Here is a 19296-nt window from a genome sequence, read left to right on the forward strand (position 1 = left end):
ACTACACCACAACCACAGTCACAACTACACCACAACCACAGTCACAACTACACCACAACCACAGTCACAACAACACCCCAACCGCGGTCACGACCGCACGAGCAAGCCGGCCACATTCTCCCGAAATCGCCGCAACGTCGGCTCACAACGGGGCGACTCTGGTTCCCAAGGGCGAGGGGAGGTTGTCCACCCACCTCTACGGCCTGCAGGCGCTCCTCCGGCGACCTGTACGCATTCTGCGCCCGCAGGCTCAGCGTCAGCAGCAGCGGCGACCTCTTGCCGATCGCCGTCAGGTGCTGGTAGTTGCTGGACGTGCCGCTCCCCGTCCCGCCGGCACTGGTGGCGGCGCCGGTTCCGCCGCCGCCCTCGGCCGCTTCCTTGAGGCGCTTGCGCGCCGTGTCGGGGATCAGCTTGTGGCACGAGTCGCAGGTCGTGAGGTTCTCGCTCTTCTTGCCACAGTTGTTGCAGACCGCCCAGAACTGTTTGTCAGCGCCGTCGAGAGACGGGCGCAACTGGGAGAGCGAGCGAGCGAGCGAGCGCATTAACATACTGCGGTGACCTCGACTCGGCACGGCCCACGACCTCGTCTCGACACGGACACACGGAGAAACCGATCCCGCACCTCCGATTAGCACGCTTGGCTATGTCTAGTAAACCCATTGAGACACAGAGAGACACAGAGAGACACAGAGACCTATAGAGATACATAGATACTCACGGAGACACAGAAACACATAGATACGTTAATCACAAGCCACAGTAACGCAATTGTGGCCATGCAATGCAAACCATGGACCGTATAGTCAACCAATTGAGACACACAGAGACTCAGAGACACATTCACAGAGATACTTTAAAGACGAGCCACAGTAGTGGGATTGTGGCCATGCACCAACCCTACAGAACCACACAGTAAACACCGCTGTTATCTACACTCCTTCAACGGAGGCGGAGGCAGGGGGGAGGGCCGCACAAACTCTCTCTCTGCTGAAGCGCTCTCGTCACGACAGCAGCAGCAGCCCTCCTCGACATCGACACCGAGCCCCTGACCGCACTGCCGCCATTGTTCTTCCCCCCGCACCTCCGATGAGCACGGTCGGCTACGCACGGCGCGAAAGAAGTTCAGCCAGATGCCTACGTACATGCACACGAGTGTGGGTCTCTATGGGTCTCTGTTAGTTCTCTACAGTTCGATACGTACATGCACACGAGTGTGGGTCTCTATGGGTCTCTGTGGGTTCTCTACGGTTCGATACGTATGTAGTGGTGATACGCGCTGGGGTAGGGATCGTGTACCAGCGCGTAGTGATTGGCTGTGTATGTGGTGACGCGCGCTGACGGTGGAGGATCAGGGGTCAGCGCGGGGTCGTGGGTTACGTGGTGCTGATTGGCTGTGTGCCGGTGACGCGCGGAGAGGGAGTGACCGGGTGGCAGCGCGGTGTGATTGGTTGAGTAGTGTTAACACGCGCTGGGGAAAACGGATCGTAGAGATAGCGCGTCGTCATTGGTTAACTAAGGAGCGATGCTCACGTCGACGTCCGCATCAGCTCCATCTCCCGTGAGCAGGGGCTATAAAAGGGGATGCACACAGGCGTAAGGGCAGTATGTAACCAGCGAAGAATGAAGACGGGGATCGAAGAGATAGGGCCCTGTGGTACCTAGTCCCGCTGTCCTAACGGGACCGGGACTCTGTGTAACCCAGAGGCGAATGCATTGTGTGTAGCCATAGGCATAGGGTCTACACGAGTCGAATGCATGGTGTGTAGCCAGAGGCATAGGGTCTACACGAGTCAAGTGCATTGTGTGTAGCCAGAGGCATAGGGTCTACACGAGTCAAGTGCATTGTGTGTAGCCAGAGGCATAGAGTCTACACGAGTTAAGTGGAGTGTATAGTCAAAAGAATAGAGACCACACGTTGTATTGTGACACGTCAAGATTTAATAAAAGTGTGTTACCCGTCAAGAAGTTCCTGCCGTCATTTCCAATACTTCACGTACATACACATGAGTGTGGGTGTCTATGGGTCTTGGTGGGTTCTCTACGGTTCGATACGTACATACACATGAGTGTGGGTCTCTATGGGTTTCTGTTAGTTCTCTATGGGCTCTCTGGGTTGTCTATGGTTCTATATGAGGATTTTTGTGGGTCTCTTCCAATATGAGGAAGCCATTGGGAGCTGTGCACTGCTTTTTGTGCTTAGTTTGTTGTCCTTCTACCCCCCCCCGCACCTCCGATGAGCGCGGTTGGCTACGTATGGCGCGAAAGAAATTCAACGTACACACACACACACGGAGGGCGCAGCAGCAACCGACGCGGCTGCAGGTGCGCAGGGATTGACGCCTCGCGCTAGGCCGCAACGTGGGGCAAGGGGCAAGGGGCAAGGGGCGGGCGTTCCTCTCACCGCCGAGCGATGGGCGGTGACGTTGGCGGAGGGCGGCTCCGTGGGCGTGCCGGGAGAGAGCAGGAGGCTGCCCGCCGTTACGTCCCTGCCGCCCCGCTTGAAAATCACCTTGCGGCAAAACTCCGACACCTTCTCCACGTTGGCGGCGGCGGCGTCCAGGGCGTCGTCGTCTGCGCGCACCAGCGGGCGTCACGACGCGCCGGGGGGAGGGGGGGGGTGGGTGGGGTGGGGGGAAGAAGCACGCACGGGCGTCAGGAGTTTCGTCAGCTTTATTTTTGTTGCAGCAGGCGAGAAGTCACGTGGCTCAGGAGAGAGTGGGGGGGGGGGGAAATCTCGTTTGCAAGAGCGAGATGTTAACTACCTCACCTGGTATGCAGGAGGGCGTGGGTTGGACCCCGACCATGAGGCCTGCTGCTGTATATTTGGCCCTCCGGTTTTTCCCTCCACATTTAGAATCAACAACACACGTTTAGGGTATTTGGCTGCTATAAATTTCCACGAGATAAGCCACTTTGTTGAGCCATCATTTATGGCCAGGTCACTTCTGAATAAGGAGCTACATAGCTCAGAGGGCCTTAGGCCTGGTAAAATAAAACTAGACTCGAGCGATAGCATCGAAGCGAGTAGAGCGACGACGCAAACCGCAACCGGAGCAACGACAACGACGAAAACAACAGCGGCAGCCGAACAGAAATCTGGGAGCGAGAAAAACAACAACCGCATTGCAGATGAAATCCAAAATGGTGCACAAAACACAAACCGATGCCAAATCAGACGGCCGAGAACCGACGGCATTCCGGGCGGCTTTGCTCATCGGCCTTTATTTTTCAGACACGTTCGAATTTCAAACCGGGGTCGGCCTCCACTGCCGCGCTGCCCAGAGGAGCACGCTTGCTGTGGTTCACAAGGACTTGAGCGCAGTTACCTGCTGCATCAGCAGCGGAGGTCACCCGGGTCACGGAGTCACTGCCATTGCCGAGTCTGTCCTTCACTCCCAGCACCACCACGGGGTACAGATGCGGCCTCACAGTCGTGTCACCATCCTTGCTGTTAGACAAACACAGCGGGGCGGGGCGGGGGGGTTCTTATTCGCGTCTCTCACCACACATGCTCATTACACACTCGCTCGTAACGAACACTCTGCTCACACGCTCGTAACACACACTCACAACACACACTCGTAACAATCAATCCACTGGCGCAATCATATCACACACTCACAACACACACACTCTCACAACACACACACACAACACACACACTCACAACACACACACTCACAATACACACACCCGTAACACACACGCTCGTAATGAACAAGCAACGGCTTTAGGCGGGCATTCCAACAAAGATGGTCACAACATCGCGGCACTTTCAGATGCACTTCTGCAGCCGTCTGGAACGCTCTCCCCTCCGATATTAGGAAGCCACTTTGATATCGTCTAGAGTGAAAACTGATTTCTTTAAAACTGCTTTGTGTGTTTAGTTTGTTGGCATCCCTCCGTAGAGCAGAGAACCTACGGAAACGCAGAAGGAAGAAAGAACAAACTAGAACTCGATTCTATAAAGATCCCTTCAAGTTCCTTAAAAGTCTCTTCACGAAGGAAAAAAGTGGAGTTCTAAAAACAACAAAGAAAGACCTAGAAGAGCACCTGAGAACAACAAACTTTGACTCAAAGCGACATGAACATCTGGCCATCCCATCAGATGTCCCACCCATTGAACCCCCGGAACATCATATTGAGACCAGCCCTCCGACATGGAAAGAGGTGGAAAACACAGTTCGAAGGGCAAGAACAGCATCAGCCCCGGGGCCAAATGGAGTCCCGTACAAAGTGTATAAGAACGCACCAGACGTCCTGAGGTTCCTCTGGAGGCTTATGAGAACAGCTTGGCAAAAGAAGATAATACCCAAAGTGTGGCGTAGGGCAGGCGGGGTCCTGATCCCTAAGGAGAAGGATGCAGTGAACATCAGCCAATTCCGCCCAATCTCCTTACTGAATGTCGAGGGTAAAATCTTCTTTAGGGTCATTGCCCAGAGGATGGCCGAGTACCTGCAAAGGAATGCGTACGTCGATACATCTGTACAGAAGGCAGGAATATCAGGGTTCTCTGGCTGCTTGGAACATTCCAGCATGATCTGGCACCAGATCCAAATGGCCAAGGTGGAGAAAAGGGACCTCCATGTAGTCTTCCTCGACCTCGCCAATGCATTTGGCTCTGTGCCCCATGAACTCCTGTGGTCTGCCTTCAGATTTTTCCACATACCGGACACCATCACAACCCTGGTGAAGTCGTACTTTCAGGATCTGCAGTTCTGCTTCACCACCTCAGAGTTCACCACCTCATGGCAATGCCTGAATGTAGGTATAATGGCGGGATGTACCATTTCTCCATTGGCATTCATAATGGCAATGGAGGTTATCATCAGATCCTCAAAATGGGTTGCTCGTGGACAGCGAGTCGACTCTGGTTTTCGCCTCCCTCCACTCAGAGCCTACATGGACGACATTACAACATTGACCACCACTGTCCCATGCACCAGGAGACTGCTCAGAAAACTCGAGGAGAACATCAGCTGGGCCCGTATGAAGATTAAACCATCCAAGTCACGCAGCATCTCGATTGTGAAGGGAGTACTCTGTGACCTGAAATTCTTCATCGGAGATGACCAAATTCCAACAGTGTCTGAGCAGCCGGTAAAAAGCCTTGGAAGGTGGTATGATGCAAGCCTGAAGGACAAAGACCAGGTGCAACAGCTGCGCAAAGACATCAGTAGTAGCCTACAGTCCATCGACAACACCCAGCTACCTGGAAAGTTAAAGGCCTGGTGTCTGCAGTTTGGTCTCCTACCCCGGGTGTTGTGGCCCCTAGCAGTGTATGAGGTTCCAATCTCAACAGTGGAGAAGATGGAAAGAGGAGTCACGAGCTACTTAAAGAAGTGGCTCGGAGTTCCACAATGCCTTACCACCATAGGCCTCTATGGAGATGGTGTCCTCAAGCTGCCATTCACCAGTCTAACAGAGGAATTCAAGTGTGCAAAAACCAGGCTCCAGATGACACTGAATGAATCTCGAGACCCAGTGGTGAGCAACAACGCGCCGACCTTGGCAACTGGGCGCAAATGGAGGCCAGGAAAAGCAGTCCAGGAGGCAACAGCAGCCCTCAGACATGCTGACATTGTGGGTCATGTTCAGCAAGGGAGAGGAGGCCTTGGGCTAACTAGCCGTGCTGCTTGGAGTAAGGCCACTGCACCAGAGCGGCGGAAGATGGTAGTGCAGGAAGTACGCCATCAGGAGGAGGCTGCAAGGTGGGCCAAGGCAGTCTCTCTTGCCAAACAAGGACAGTGGACTCGATGGGACAGTGTGGAGAAGAGGAAGATCAGCTGGAAGGATCTGTGGGCCATGGAAGTGAGGCGGTTGAGCTTTTCCATCAGAGCAACATATGACATCCTTCCAACACCAGTTAATCTTCACCAATGGTATGGTGAAGATCCGGACTGTGCCCTCTGTTCCATGCCAGCCAACCTCAGGCACATTCTCACAGGGTGCAAAACAAGCCTCACCCAAGGACGCTACACTTGGCGTCACAACCAAGTCCTTAAAAACCTTGCGTCCGCCCTGGAGGACAAGCGAGCTGCCACCAACTCCCTACCACCCCCAGCAGCATAACACCCCTTACGGACGACCTTTGTCCGCGAAGGGGCTAAACCACCGAAGAGCGGCTCTACACCATTAGAGCGAGACCAGCTGCGCTTGGCCCGCGACTGGAAAATGCTAGCTGACATTGGCCGGCAACTTGTGTTTCCTCCGGAGATCGCAACCACCACCCTAAGACCTGACATGGTGCTCTGGTCCCGTTCGCTCAAGAAGGTCTTCATCATTGAGCTCACAGTACCCTGGGAGGACTCAGTAGATGAGGCTTATGAGCGAAAACATCTGCGCTATGCCGATCTAGCTGCCGAAGCACGGCATCATGGCTGGAGCACAGAAGTCCGACCAGTGGAGGTGGGCTGCAGAGGTTTTGTGGCAACATCTACAACCAGACTGCTTAGAGACCTGGGAATTAAGGGCCAGAGCCAGCGTTCGGCAATCAGAGCTGTATCGGAGGCGGCAGAAGGCAGCAGTCAGTGGCTCTGGATGAAGAGGAAAGACCCCAGCTGGGCCCCAAAGTGAGAGGGCCAGGAGGTATGCAGTCAACAATGCTTGACTCAGGGAGGAGGACGCCCCTGCCATGCATAGTCCCAACAAGGCAACTCCTATGACTAATTGGGAATGGGACGCAAGCGTAGGATTGATCACCCTGTCGCTGGCCGCCTTTGGGGAGGGTGTATAGTATGAAAGGCCGAAACACCCTAGGAACCAAAGATTCACTACTGACGATGCGCTCCCCAAATTTCACCAGGCTCACTGTTCATGAACTCTTGGAAGTGCTTGCACAAAAGATAGTAACATCTCATCCTGTGTTCTTTGGAATCTGTTGTCCTCCGGTTAGCACGGTTGGCTATGTACGGTGCAAAGGAAGTTCAACATACATACACACTACACTACATACTACGCTATACACTACATTACACTACACACTACACACACTACGCAATACACTTCATCATACACTAAACTACTATACATGACGACACTAGACTTATTTCAACATACGTAAATAAATTACACATTCACCAACTTCGAAACTCCCGCAACCTACGCCCCCCCTGCCCCCCCTCCCCTCTGTAAAACACAGCGGCCTGGCGGCAGCGGCAGCAGCAGCCACGGCACGCTGGCACCGGCGCCGGCACCGTAACAAGAACAACGAGAAATCCGCGTGAAGAGCGACTCCCGCCGGAGGCGTCTGGCTGCGCTCACCGCGGGGATGGCTCCTTGCTCTGGGCGTTGGCGTGCAGGAACCAGCGCCCTCCCACCACCGTGCCGGCCGCCGTGGACGCCTGCGGGCTGCTGCGCAGCGGGCGCAGCTGCTCCCTAGGCCAGACGGTGCAGCGGCACAACAAGACAAAAGACAAAGGATCCTCCCCGTATAGCCTTCACACGACCGCCGGGGCAAGTGCTGTTTGCGAGCAGCACCTGTAAAGGAAGGCCGGCACGGCGCAGGAGGGGGTGGGTGGCCAACACCACGCCCGGCGATGTTTACACACAGCACCGGGTACTCATTTGAGGCCGAGTCGACCTAGGAGAGGGCCCCAGGACCAATTCAAGATAATCGTCATCGCTGTTGGTGGCCGTGAGCGGGAATCCAACTAGGGTAATTTGCCTGGTTCGTCGCGCAGCGAAGCACGAACCGCTGCGCCACCACAATGGCTGCTGTTGAATTTGTAACAGCTGCGAGGTTGTCGCGTAAACCACAGACGGACGGGAGGCAAGGCGGACAGAACCGGAGCCAACAACAACTGCCTGAGCTCTGGGGTCCTATGTTGGGATGTTTTGGCCAACTCGGTTATTAATAATAATGGCTGTTTATTCATTAATAATTTCATTTTATAGAGCGTCATTCATGCAATTGCATCCCACAACGCTGCACATCAATTATCCAGTTCCGTACAAAAAAGTTCCCCACTACTTAGCAAATTAAAAAAATATGAATACGTAAATAACAGGAAAAAAATGCACATGACAAGCAAAAAATAATCGCAGAAAAAATGTATTTAAATAAATCCGTTCGTTCTCCATACCGCAGACCACAATCCCAACATTTTGCCGGATTCTGGAGAACTTTCACTGGAGAGGTGGTGGAGTGGCCAAAAAGTTACGAGTCAGTTGGACAATAATGTAAATGCCTCTTTTCCAGCGTATGGCAGGAGGAAAGACACGCAGAACAGGGGGAGAGCGTACAAACTCCACACAGAGAGGCGTCACGAGTTGGGAAACGAACCCAGGTGCTTTCTTGATGCGCGAGGCCGGAGCGTCGGCACTGCGCTGTCACCACCTTGCCACATTTGCCGTCCTTCCCCCCTCCACGCCTTTGATTGGCACGGCTGGCTACGTACGATTCGAAAGAAGTTCAACAGAAGCGTAATGGGCTACAGATTGTGGAACCCCGGAAGCGACCTTGCCGAGTTCTCTACCTGGACGAGTTTTCCGTGGAGGGCAACCGGGCCCTGGTCTGGGTGGGCGACGCTCGTATCCCGCGTCCTCCTTTGGCGAAGTACGAGCTCGTAGACTTCTGCGCACAACACACAACGCGTCACCACCACCACCGCGTCACCACCACCACCGCGTCACCACCACCACCGCGTCACCACCACCACCGCGTCACCACCACCACCGCGTCACCACCACCACCGCGTCACCACCACCACCGCGTCACCACCACCACCGCGTCACCACCACCACCGCGTCACCACCACCACCGCGTCACCACCACCACCGCGTCTCCACTACCACCGCGTCACCACCACCACCGCGTCGTCGCCACCACCGCGTCACCGCCACCACTGCGTCGTCACCACCGCGTCACCACCACCACCGCGTCACCACCACCACCGCGTCACCACCACCACCGCGTCACCACCGCGTCACCACCGCCGCATCGTCACCACCACCGCATCACCACCGCCACATCGTCACCACCGCCACGTCACAAGCACTAGAATTGACAAACTAATTTCTTGAGAACTGCTTCTTGTGATTCGTTTGTTGTCCTTCCCCCTGCAACTCCGATGAGCACGGTTGGCAACGTACGGTGCGAAAGAAGTTCAACATATGTACGCACAAAGGATAGAGAGGCGCAGCCCTGCAACGTCTTACTCGCACCGCTGTTGACGGAAAGACCCCCCAAGAGTGGGAGCTCTGGAGAGCTCCTCTGGGAAGATATTTCTCCCCTTAACCCCACGCCGGCCAGACGTCTTCGGAAGAGGTGGGGGTACCCACACTTTACCCCACCGCACGCGACCTGACGATCGACCAACCGTGGCGCGTAGCTACTGTGACCGCTGCTGAAATCCGCACGACGCCGACCCCAACCTAAACTTAACAATTTTGTATTTTACCAGGTAAGGCCCACCGAGCTATGTAGCTCTTTTTCAGCAGCGACCTGGACGTCACAAACGACAGCTCAACGAAGCGGCTTGTTACTTGGAACTTTCAAGCAGCCAAATACTCTTTGGTTCTTTCGTTTCGATCCCAACACAAGCGGTCGTCATGAAGACAAGCGCTTGTGTTGCGATCGAAACGTCGTGATTTGTTTTATTTTATTTCTACCTACGTGACTTTACCGAAAGAACCAAAGAGTATGGATTCCTGCAGTCACAAAAGCTTCAAATCAAGATTCAGCCAAATACTCTTAAACGCTCAGTGTGGAGGGAAAAACCAGAGGACCCGGGGAAAAATTCACAAGACCACGGTGAAAGAGAGAGAGACACGCAACTCCAAATATACAGCAGCAAGCATCAGGGTCGGGATCGAACCCACGACCTCCTGTATACCAGGCGAGGTAGTTAACATCTCCTAGCCACCGTGATGATGATGAGAGAGAGACACGCAGACTCCAAATATACAGCAGCAGGCGTCAGGATCGGGATCGAACTCACGACCTCCTGTATACCAGGCGAGGTAGTTAACATCTCCTAGCCACCGTGATGATGATGAGAGAGACACGCAAACTCCAAATATACAGCAGCAGGCATCAGGGTCGGGATCGAACCCACGACCTCCTGCATACCAGGCGAGGTAGTTGACATCTCCTAGCCACCGTGATGATGATGAGAGAGAGAGACACGCAAACTCCAAATATACAGCAGCAGGCGTCAGGGTCGGGATCGCACCCACGACCTCCTGTACACCAGGCGAGGTAGTTAACATCTCCTAGCCACCGTGGCAGAACCCACCTTGACATCACCGCATTCCGTATTGAGGTGCCTCAGCGGAGACAGCTGAACCATGGACACGTCCTTGGTCAGATCCGTCCTCAGCGGGATGGTGAACGGCACGCTCTTCACCTCCTTGGGACATAAAAAGCGGCACGCAGATTCAGCCGTGCGGCAAAATGCGGCAGCAGCGGGACGCCGCGGTGGCTAGGAGATGTTAACTACCTCGCCTGGTCTACAGGAGGTTGTGGGTTCATCGCCACGTCCATCACCAGCGGCACGCCTAGAAGAACCACGAGTCCCGTGGCCGGCCGCCGCAGCATCAGAGGTGAGCAGTGGCAGTCAACGGTGGCTAGGAGATGTTAACTACCTCGCCAGGTACGCAGGAGGTCGTGGGTTCGATCCCGATCCTGATGCCTGCTGCTGTATATTTGGAGTTTGCGTGTCTCTCTCTCTCATCATCATCACGGTGGCTAGGAGATGTTAACTACCTCGCCTGGTGTACAGGAGGTCGTGGGTTCGATCCCGACCTTGACGCCTGCTGCTGTATATTTGCAGTTTGCGTGTCTCTCTCTCTCATCATCATCACGGTGGCTAGGAGATGTTAACTACCTCGCCTGGTCTACAGGAGGTCGTGGGTTCGATCCCGACCCTGACGCCTGCTGCTGTATATTTGGAGTTTGCGTGTCTCTCTCTCTCATCATCATCACGGTGGCTAGGAGATGTTAACTACCTCGCCTGGTGTACAGGAGGCCATGGGTTCGATCCCGACCCTGACGCCTGCTGCTGTATATTTGGAGTTTGCGTGTCTCTCTCCCCGTGGTCGCATGGATTTTGTTGTGGGTCCTCCAGTTTTCTCCTCCACATTTAGAATCGACGCCATGCGTGTAGAGAGTATTTGTCTGCTGCGATACATTTCCACGCGATGGAAACCCACTTCGTTGGGCTATCATTTCTGATCGCCAGGTCGCTTCTGAAAACGAGCTATGGAGCTCCGTGGGCTTACCTGGTCAAATAAAAATAGTTTAGTTGAAGAGTTTAGGTGAGCGCGGCGGGAGAGAGCTCGTGGTGGCACTCGTCGCCTGGGTTCGACTCCCCACTAAGGCCGCCCTCACCGAGTGGAGTTGGTACATTATCTCTCTCTGTCGCCTGCTGTCCTGCTTTCTTTGGGTTTCTCCGATTTCCTCCTCCCATTGTTTAAAAATAAAATCCACAGCGTAACCGGTATTGGCAAAAAAAATGCCGGCAATTTACCTGCAAATGACTCAACTGTACGTATTTCTTTCACTCTGTACGTAGCCAACCATGCTAATCAGAGGTGCGGGGGATTACACACAGCAGCAATATCTCCCACATACTGCGAAAACTTGGTAGAACCCTCCTGAATAAGAGTCTCAGTGATGCTTTCCGAGGTAAATCGGTGCAATAGTAATAATTTGTATTATTGTATTGACAGTAGAGCCTACATGCGGTGTGAGTGGACTAGTGGCCACGGGAGGTAATGACAGGGGAGTCAGTTGTGAGTGCGAAGGGACTGGTGGCTACGGGAGGTAATGACAGGGGAGTCAGCTGTGAGTGCGAAGGGACTGGTGGCCATGGGAGGTAATGACAGGGGAGTCAGTTGTGAGTGCGAAGGGACTGGTGGCCACGGGAGGTAATGACAGGGGAGTCAGTTGTGAGTGCGAAGGGACTGGTGGCCACGGGAGGTAATGACAGGGGAGTCAGCTGTGAGTGTGAAGGGATTGGTGGCCACGGGAGGTAATGACAGGGGAGTCAGTTGTGAGTGCGAAGGGACTGGTGGCCACGGGAGGTAATGACAGGGGAGTCAGTTGTGAGTGCGAAGAGACTGGTGGCTACGGGAATGTTCTAGAAGGGAGCGTGGTCAGGTGACGGAAGAGGCCGTGGAGTCTGCCGGTGGAGCGAGCGTCCAGAGTCAACGAGACGGTTCGGGAAGGGGGGCGTGGCCTCGTGTTGGTATAAAAGGGGGAGATGCTCAGGAGACCCGGGGCTGTTGCAGTGGGGGTCTCCGCCGATGTCAAGTGAACGTGTCCGCAGTAAAGTGCCATCTCAAGAGGAGTGTGTCAAGTCGTCATTACAACTGGCGTTAACAACTACCTGCTTGTCATCTGGAGACTCGCTGTCCTCCTCGTTCAACAGAATTATCTCACTGTGCACACACACGCGACACAGGACACAAAAGACAAATGTTGGAGCAAGTGCCGTTAGTGAGTAGCAACACCTATGAAGGCCGGCACGGCACACGAGGGGGTGGGTGGCCAACACCACGCCTGGCCGTCTTTGTCTCCCTAGTGGCGATGTTTACACACCGCACCGGGTACTCATTTGAGGCCGAGTCGACCTAGTGAAGGGCCACGGGACCAGTTCAGATAATAGTGAACTGGTGTTGGTGGCCGTGAGTGGGAATCAAACTCAGGTCGTGGGGTTTGAAGCGCAGTGCGTGTGTGGCGAGAGTGGGTTTGAGAGTGTGTGTTGGGGGCATATGATAACGGTGTATGTTGTGCGAGGGTTGGGGGTGTGGTGAATTTGGTGTGGTGAGTGTTGTGGTCAGTGCAGTGTGGCGAGTGTGGCGAGGCGAATGTGTTGTACTGTGTGTGGTGTGGTTAGTATGGTGTTGTGTGTGTGTGGTGTGCTGTTGTATGTGTGTGATTAGTGTGTGTGGTGAGTGTGGTGTGTGTGGTGAGTGAAGTGAAGTGAGGTGAATGGGGTGAGTTCCGTGTCTCACTCGTGTCGAGGTTTCTCTTCGTCACTTGATGTTTCCTGTATGCGTTCCACTGCATCCAGAGCTGTACACACACACACACGTACACAAGGCTTATGAAGACCGGCATGGCACACGAGGGGGTGGGTATCCGGCACCACGCCCGGCTGTCCTTGTCTCCCTAGTGGTGATGTTTACAGACCACACCTGGTAATCATTTAAGGGCTGAGTGGACCTGAGGGAGATCCACCACCGGTTCAGATATTTGTGACGGTGAGTGGCGAGCGACGTACCTTTTAAGAGTTTAGACCTCCGCTCCGACATGGTCGAGGGAGCGTCGATCCCACTGGGTCTGCTGACCGCCCCGTGCCTCTCCTCCTGCGGCGGAACACAACGCTCAGTAACCACGAGCTTGCTCATCCACTCATTCACTCGTTAACTCACTCATTCACTCACTCACTCGTTAACTCACTCATTCACTCACTCGCTCGCACAGTGACTCGCACACTCAACTCATTGACCATTCACACATTGAGCGTGGTGCTTTAGAACCGAGCCAGGCAGCAGCTTCACAATCTACGCAGTCGTCAACGATGTCATCGTTTGTCTTGCGCCACGGCTACAGTTCGGGTTGCAGCGTAACGAGCCCCTACCCGCCCTAGGCCTTGCTACACACCAGAGGTCGCAAACGGGTACCCGGTTGCGACCTCTGCTACACACACAGGAGGCAGCCTTGGCGAGTTCGGACCCTGCTTGAGGAGGGTCCGGGGTCACAGCGCTGAAGTACAAACCCAAGCCGGGCAGTCCGTTGTATATTTGAAGTGTGCGCTGTCTCGCTCCCCATGGTCGCGCGGATTTTTTTCTGGGTCCTCCGTTTTTTCCCTCCACATTTAGAAACATGCGTTTAAGAGTATTTGGCTGCTTTATATTTCCACATAAGCCACATCGTTGAGGTATCATTTATGGCCAGGTCACTTCTGAAGAAGAGCTATATGGCTCAGGGGACCTTACCTGGTAAAATGAAAATAGTTTATGGTTTTGTTTAGTTTATAGCCAGCAAGATTCCTTCAGTTACGCACTCGCTCATGCAACACACTCATTCACTTATTCATTCACACACCCGTTCACTCCCTAAAGGACTCCCTCAATCGCTTGTCGATGCACTCCTGGCCACTGCGCCACTGCTGCCCATACCGACGCACAAACACTACTTGCCATAACCAAATACACACACAATCAAATCCACGTCACATGCCACCACGCGCTGCGCAATGGAAGTCTGTCTCACTGGGCATCTATTATATAACACTTATCAGATCACACATTGGCACTCGAAATGGAGTGCTACAGAAGGATACTGCATCTCAGTTGCACCCAAAGAGTGAGCAGCGTAGAAGTAAGAAAAAAGTAGCACATAGAAGACAACCTGATGATGCAGGCAGTGATGAGGATGAAACTGGCGCTATTTGGACACACATGCAGGATGGACAACAACAGGGAAATTAACAGCGTGTTGTTCGGGAAAAATTGAAAGGAACCGGACAGAGAGGAAGACCTCACAGAGAATGGCTTGACGACGACATCACAAGAGATTGGTGCCAGTAGCCTGGTGACGCACTCCTTGAGCAAGTTGGCACAAGACGGAGGAAAGTGGAAACAAATGTTCAAGTGTACAGCGGACACCTACGGGCAATCTGCCCATGCATCGTGACGGTGATATTACTCCAGCAATAACGCTGCTCCTTGGACCCAAAATCAACTTTTGAATCGTCCCCATAGCAAAAACATGCGCACTCTAGCTCAGACACACAACTGCCGCTTCAACATGGAACGACCTCCCATGCCACACAGGCGTGCGTGTGTCTTGGCAGAATCGACCCCGCGTGGTGTGACGCGGATAACACAACGGTAAGCAGCTTCTCACGCTGCTCAGGAGGCGGCGGCGGTGACCCCGCACTGCTTATCGGTTAACTGCACTCCCATACACGGAAGTAAATAAACACAACCCATCCCGCCGTTGTTATTTTCTCAGCAACCTTGGCTGCCACAGGAGCCCAAAGGCCCCAAAAACGTCAAGAGACCAGCAACAAACAGCACGATCAGAGATCCATTCAGTATTTGTCTTTTGGGTCAGGCCAAGTCTATTTACCTTACATAGGTTTACATAGCGCCTTAAACCCAAGGCGCTTCACAACAATCGTAACATTGTACGTAAGATGACAGTGGTTGAAATAAAGAGTGGGATTGTTATTAAAGAAACAGGTGGTGGTGTAGCGGTGGTGACAGTTAGAAGAACAGGTGGGAGTGGTTAAGGATGGGTTGGGGTAGTGATAGGGGTGGGAGTAGTGATAGGGGTAGTGAATAGAGGTTGATGCAATGATAGGGGTAGTGATATTGATAGGGGTAGGGATATTGATAGGGGTAGTGATATTGGTTGGGGTAGTGATAGCAGTAGTGATAGGGGTACTGATAGGGGTAGTTATATGGGATGTGATAGGGGTTGGGGTAGTGATATGGGTAGTGATAGTGATAGGGGTAGTGATATTGGATGGGGTAGTGATAGAGATAGTGATAGGGGTTTGGGTAGTGATGGGGGTTGGGGTAGTGATGGGGGTTGGGGTAGTGATGGGGGTTGGGGTAGTGATGGGGGTTGGGGTAGTGATATGGGATGGGGTAGTGATATGGGATGGAATAGTAATAGGAGTAGTGATAGGGGATACAGTAGGCCTGGTCATAGCCGGGGAGCGGGGGCAGGGAGCAGCCGTAGCAGCAGAATGATGGGCTAGGGGTGAAGAGATGGAGGTTGTTTCAAGGGAGTAACGGAAGGAGGTTATAGCGAAGATGATTGTTTTCTGAGCAGTGGGAGTGTGTTCCGGTGTAGGGCGAGTAACAGTCCTACACCAAAATTGTTGTCAACTCAACTCTCCACAACCTTGTCACGCACACAAAGACATAATTCACGCGTGCCAATATATTGATCATATTCTGACCGATAAAGATCCTCTCTACTCAACGGTGGGGGCCTGAGACTTTTCGTGGCTAAATTTGACATCGCCCTGCGAGACGTTTCGCTCAAACTGCTCCTCTATTAAGTCCACCCTTCTGCATCAGGCAGACGGATAGATGTAACAATAGGTGGCCGTGAACGTGTCTGCTGAGTTGAGCAAGGTTTATTACAGCTTCAGGAAGAGAAAGACCCGGAGCGAATTCCCGAGTCAAAGTAGTACGAGGCTGGAAGCTGGAGAGAAGTGTTTGTGTCTTTTGCTCTGATCTGCAGGTGTGGTGGCTGGGTGGGTGAAGTTTGTGAGTTGTCATCGGGCGGGTGTGTGCGTGATAAAAGAGTGCGTTGTGCTCGCTAACAGCATGTGCCTCAAAACTCTATTAGAGCTTTCGTTAAAGTCACGTTGGTATAAAATAAAAGAAGTGCAATTTTCTACCTACGTGACTTTACCGAAAGAACCAGAGAGTATGGTTTCCTGCAGTCACGAAAGCTTCAAATCTAGAATCTGTTAGCGCTGTATGGGGGATATTTGTCTTGTGGTGGTTGAGTGATGGGCACGGCGGTGGTGAGACGTTAACTGCCTGGTATGCAGCAGGTCGTGGATTCGATCCCGACCCTAAAGCCCCTGTACATATTGAGTTTGCATGTTCTTCCCGTGGTAGAGTTCATTTTCTCCGGGTCTTCCGGTTTTTTTCCCGTCCACATTCAGCATCACGCGTTTCGAGTATTCTGGCTTCTGTCTCCTGCTATGAATGTCCCACATGATTAATCACTTCGTTGAGCTGTCATTTGTGGCCACGTCGCTTCTGAAAAGAGCTACATTGCTCAAGCGGGCCTTACCTGGTCAAATAACAAAAAATGCTGAGTTTAGAGTGGGTTTCGATTTAAAGCTTTCGTGACTGCAGGGATTCATCTTCTTGGTTCTTTCGGTAGAGTTGGTGTGTAGGTAATGGGGGAGTGGATGAGTGTGTGTGTTTGGGTGCAATGGGGACCGGTGGTATAGCGGTTAGCGCGCTGCTCTACGAATCCGGCGACCCGAGATCAATGTATTCTCACGGTTAACACCAGTGACGATTATCTCAACTGGTCCTGGGCCTCCCCTAGGTTGACTCAGCCTCAAATGAGTACCTAGTGCGGTGTGTAAACATCGCCAGTGGAGAGACAAAGGCGGTCTGGCATGCTGCTGGCCACCCACACCCTCGTGTGCTGTACCGGCCTTCATAGCCGCTTGCTCACAGAATTTGCCCCAACAGCCTGTTCAGCCTATAGGGGAAATCTTTGTCTTTTTGCTTAAGTGGGCAAATGAGTGGGTGGTTGTGAGATGCAGTGTTGGTGGTGGCGATTGTGCACATTGTGAATGAGATTAAACATTTACGTCTGATACAGCGAGTCCTCAACGTGAGTGAAGGGAATTCGAGTGAGGTTGAATGGATGGATGGTGGCAAGGCGGTACTGGTAAATTAACCTCAGAGGGACCCCTATACACATATGCACCGTGCGTTTCAATCTGTCGAGTTGGAAGCTGTTTGCTGTCATTATCCTCTTGATTCTGTGTGTTGCATGATAATCCGCGCCGTTACAATGTATTGATACGCCATTCAGGTCTCACTTGAAAAATATACTTCTGGATTCAAGAGGGCGTTTTAATAATCAAAACGTAACTATGATTGACAGCCCTTTGACAATCCACAGCCGGATGAAGGCCGTATTGGCCATGGGATGTGTTAGAGCATACTTCACCACCCTGGTCAAGTGTTTGCCAAGTACCGGGTGGACCAGGCAAGATCACTGCAGATATCAATCGCGACTGGCTTCACGATGAAGTGCGCCAACTAAAGCGGCCACAGCTCTCCCCCAGCCAGGTTCTTAGCCCGTCTCAAACACAACTAGAAGCAACATGGAACGTCTCCGTTCACCCACATCTCAAGAGGCTAAGCAGGCGACACACGGGAGACACAAGCCACTGGGGACAAGGGGGCACAAAGGAACAGGAGACACAGGACAGGAGATACGGTGGGGGGTGGGTAGAGACGTGGGAGACAGCGAGACACGGAGACACGAGGGACAGGAGACACAGAGAGACACAGGAGATAGAGAGACGGGGGGGCAGGAGACCCAGGGGACAAGGAGAAGAGGAGACACAGGACAAGAGATACGGTGGATGGGGGGGGGGGGGTAGAGACGTGGGAGACACAGGGACACAGGGAGACAGAGAGACATGGGGGGGGGGGGGTGGACAGAGAGACATGGGGGACAGAGAGACACAGAGAGACACAGAGAGACACAGGAGATAGAGAGACACATGGGACAGGAGACACAGAGACACATGGGACAGAGAGACACATGGGACAGAGACACAGGAAACAAGGTTGACAGTAGACAGGAGATAGAGAGACACGGGGGACAAGGTTGACAGGAGACACAGAGAGACATGGGGGACAGAGAGACACAGAGAGACACGGGTGGACAGAGAGACACAGAGAGACAAGGTTGACAGGAGACAGAGACACGGGGGACAGGACACACAGGCTACACAGAAGACACTGGGGACGGGAGACACAGGAGACGAGGGGAAAGAGGAGACACAGGGAGAATGGAGACATGGGGGGACAGGAGACACAGAAGACAAGGTTGACAGGAGACAGAGAAACATGGGGGACGGGAGACACAGGGGTCAGTAGACACAGAGAGACACAGGAGACGAGGGGAAAGAGGAGACACAGGGAGAATGGAGACATGGGGGGACAGGAGACACAGAAGACACAGAGGGACAAGGGGAGAGGAGACACGGGGAGACAGGATACGCAGGGGACAAGATGCACATGAGACAAGGGGGTAGGAGACACGGAGAGAGAGAGAGACATGGGGAACGGGAGACACGGGGAGACAGGAGACAAGGTTGACAGGAGACAGAGAGACACGGGGAGAGGAGCCAGAAGACACAGGGGGCAGTAGACACAGAGAGACACAGGAGACGAGGGGAAAGAGATACAGGGAGACAGGAGACACGGGGGCCGGGAGACACGGAAACCTGAGGAGAAAACAGGGGGGAACGAACAGAAGACATGGGAGACACAGGCCACGAGAGACCCAATAACTCAGAATTCAAGTTTCGCAGCAATGGAAGCTGCGGCCTGGACTGCCTCGGGCCCCCATCTCTTGCCTGAGCCACGGCCGGGTCCGGGTGTCTCTCAGCCGGGGAGGGTTGGCGGGGGAAAGGGCCGGTCGCTTTGTCGAGGCCCAGGTTCCAGGCACCGCACTTTGTGTGGAACGCAGCAGCAGCAGCAGTCGCTGCAACGGGAGCAGCAGAGACCGGGGGGGAAGCAGAGCCTAGTCGAGGGGTCTGTGTGGAGGGAGAC

At 53.5% G+C, this 19296-nt stretch overlaps 1 protein-coding gene across 2 annotated transcripts in view; it reads right to left on the reverse strand.

Moving 5' to 3' along the window:
- LOC133356953 (sentrin-specific protease 6-like) overlaps positions 1-19296 on the reverse strand; it is a 41837-nt gene extending 22541 nt beyond the window's left edge. Inside the window, exons 1-10 of one of the 2 annotated variants that reach the window (XM_061574671.1) lie at positions 19101-19296; positions 13230-13314; positions 12961-13021; positions 12333-12384; positions 10239-10352; positions 8478-8575; positions 7264-7377; positions 3327-3448; positions 2402-2571; positions 195-512 (exon numbers count right to left, since the gene is read on the reverse strand). In XM_061574671.1, the coding sequence (XP_061430655.1) occupies positions 195-512; positions 2402-2571; positions 3327-3448; positions 7264-7377; positions 8478-8575; positions 10239-10352; positions 12333-12384; positions 12961-13021; positions 13230-13260 (1080 nt within the window). In that variant the 5' untranslated portion in view covers positions 13261-13314; positions 19101-19296. The remainder of the gene's footprint in view (positions 1-194; positions 513-2401; positions 2572-3326; positions 3449-7263; positions 7378-8477; positions 8576-10238; positions 10353-12332; positions 12385-12960; positions 13022-13229; positions 13315-19100) is intronic. The other variant, XM_061574673.1, reaches the window with a different exon arrangement.

This window comes from Lethenteron reissneri, chromosome 56 (genome assembly GCF_015708825.2).
Source record: "Lethenteron reissneri isolate LAM-NWPU_2019-01 chromosome 56, ASM1570882v1, whole genome shotgun sequence".
Taxonomy (NCBI): domain Eukaryota; kingdom Metazoa; phylum Chordata; class Hyperoartia; order Petromyzontiformes; family Petromyzontidae; genus Lethenteron; species Lethenteron reissneri.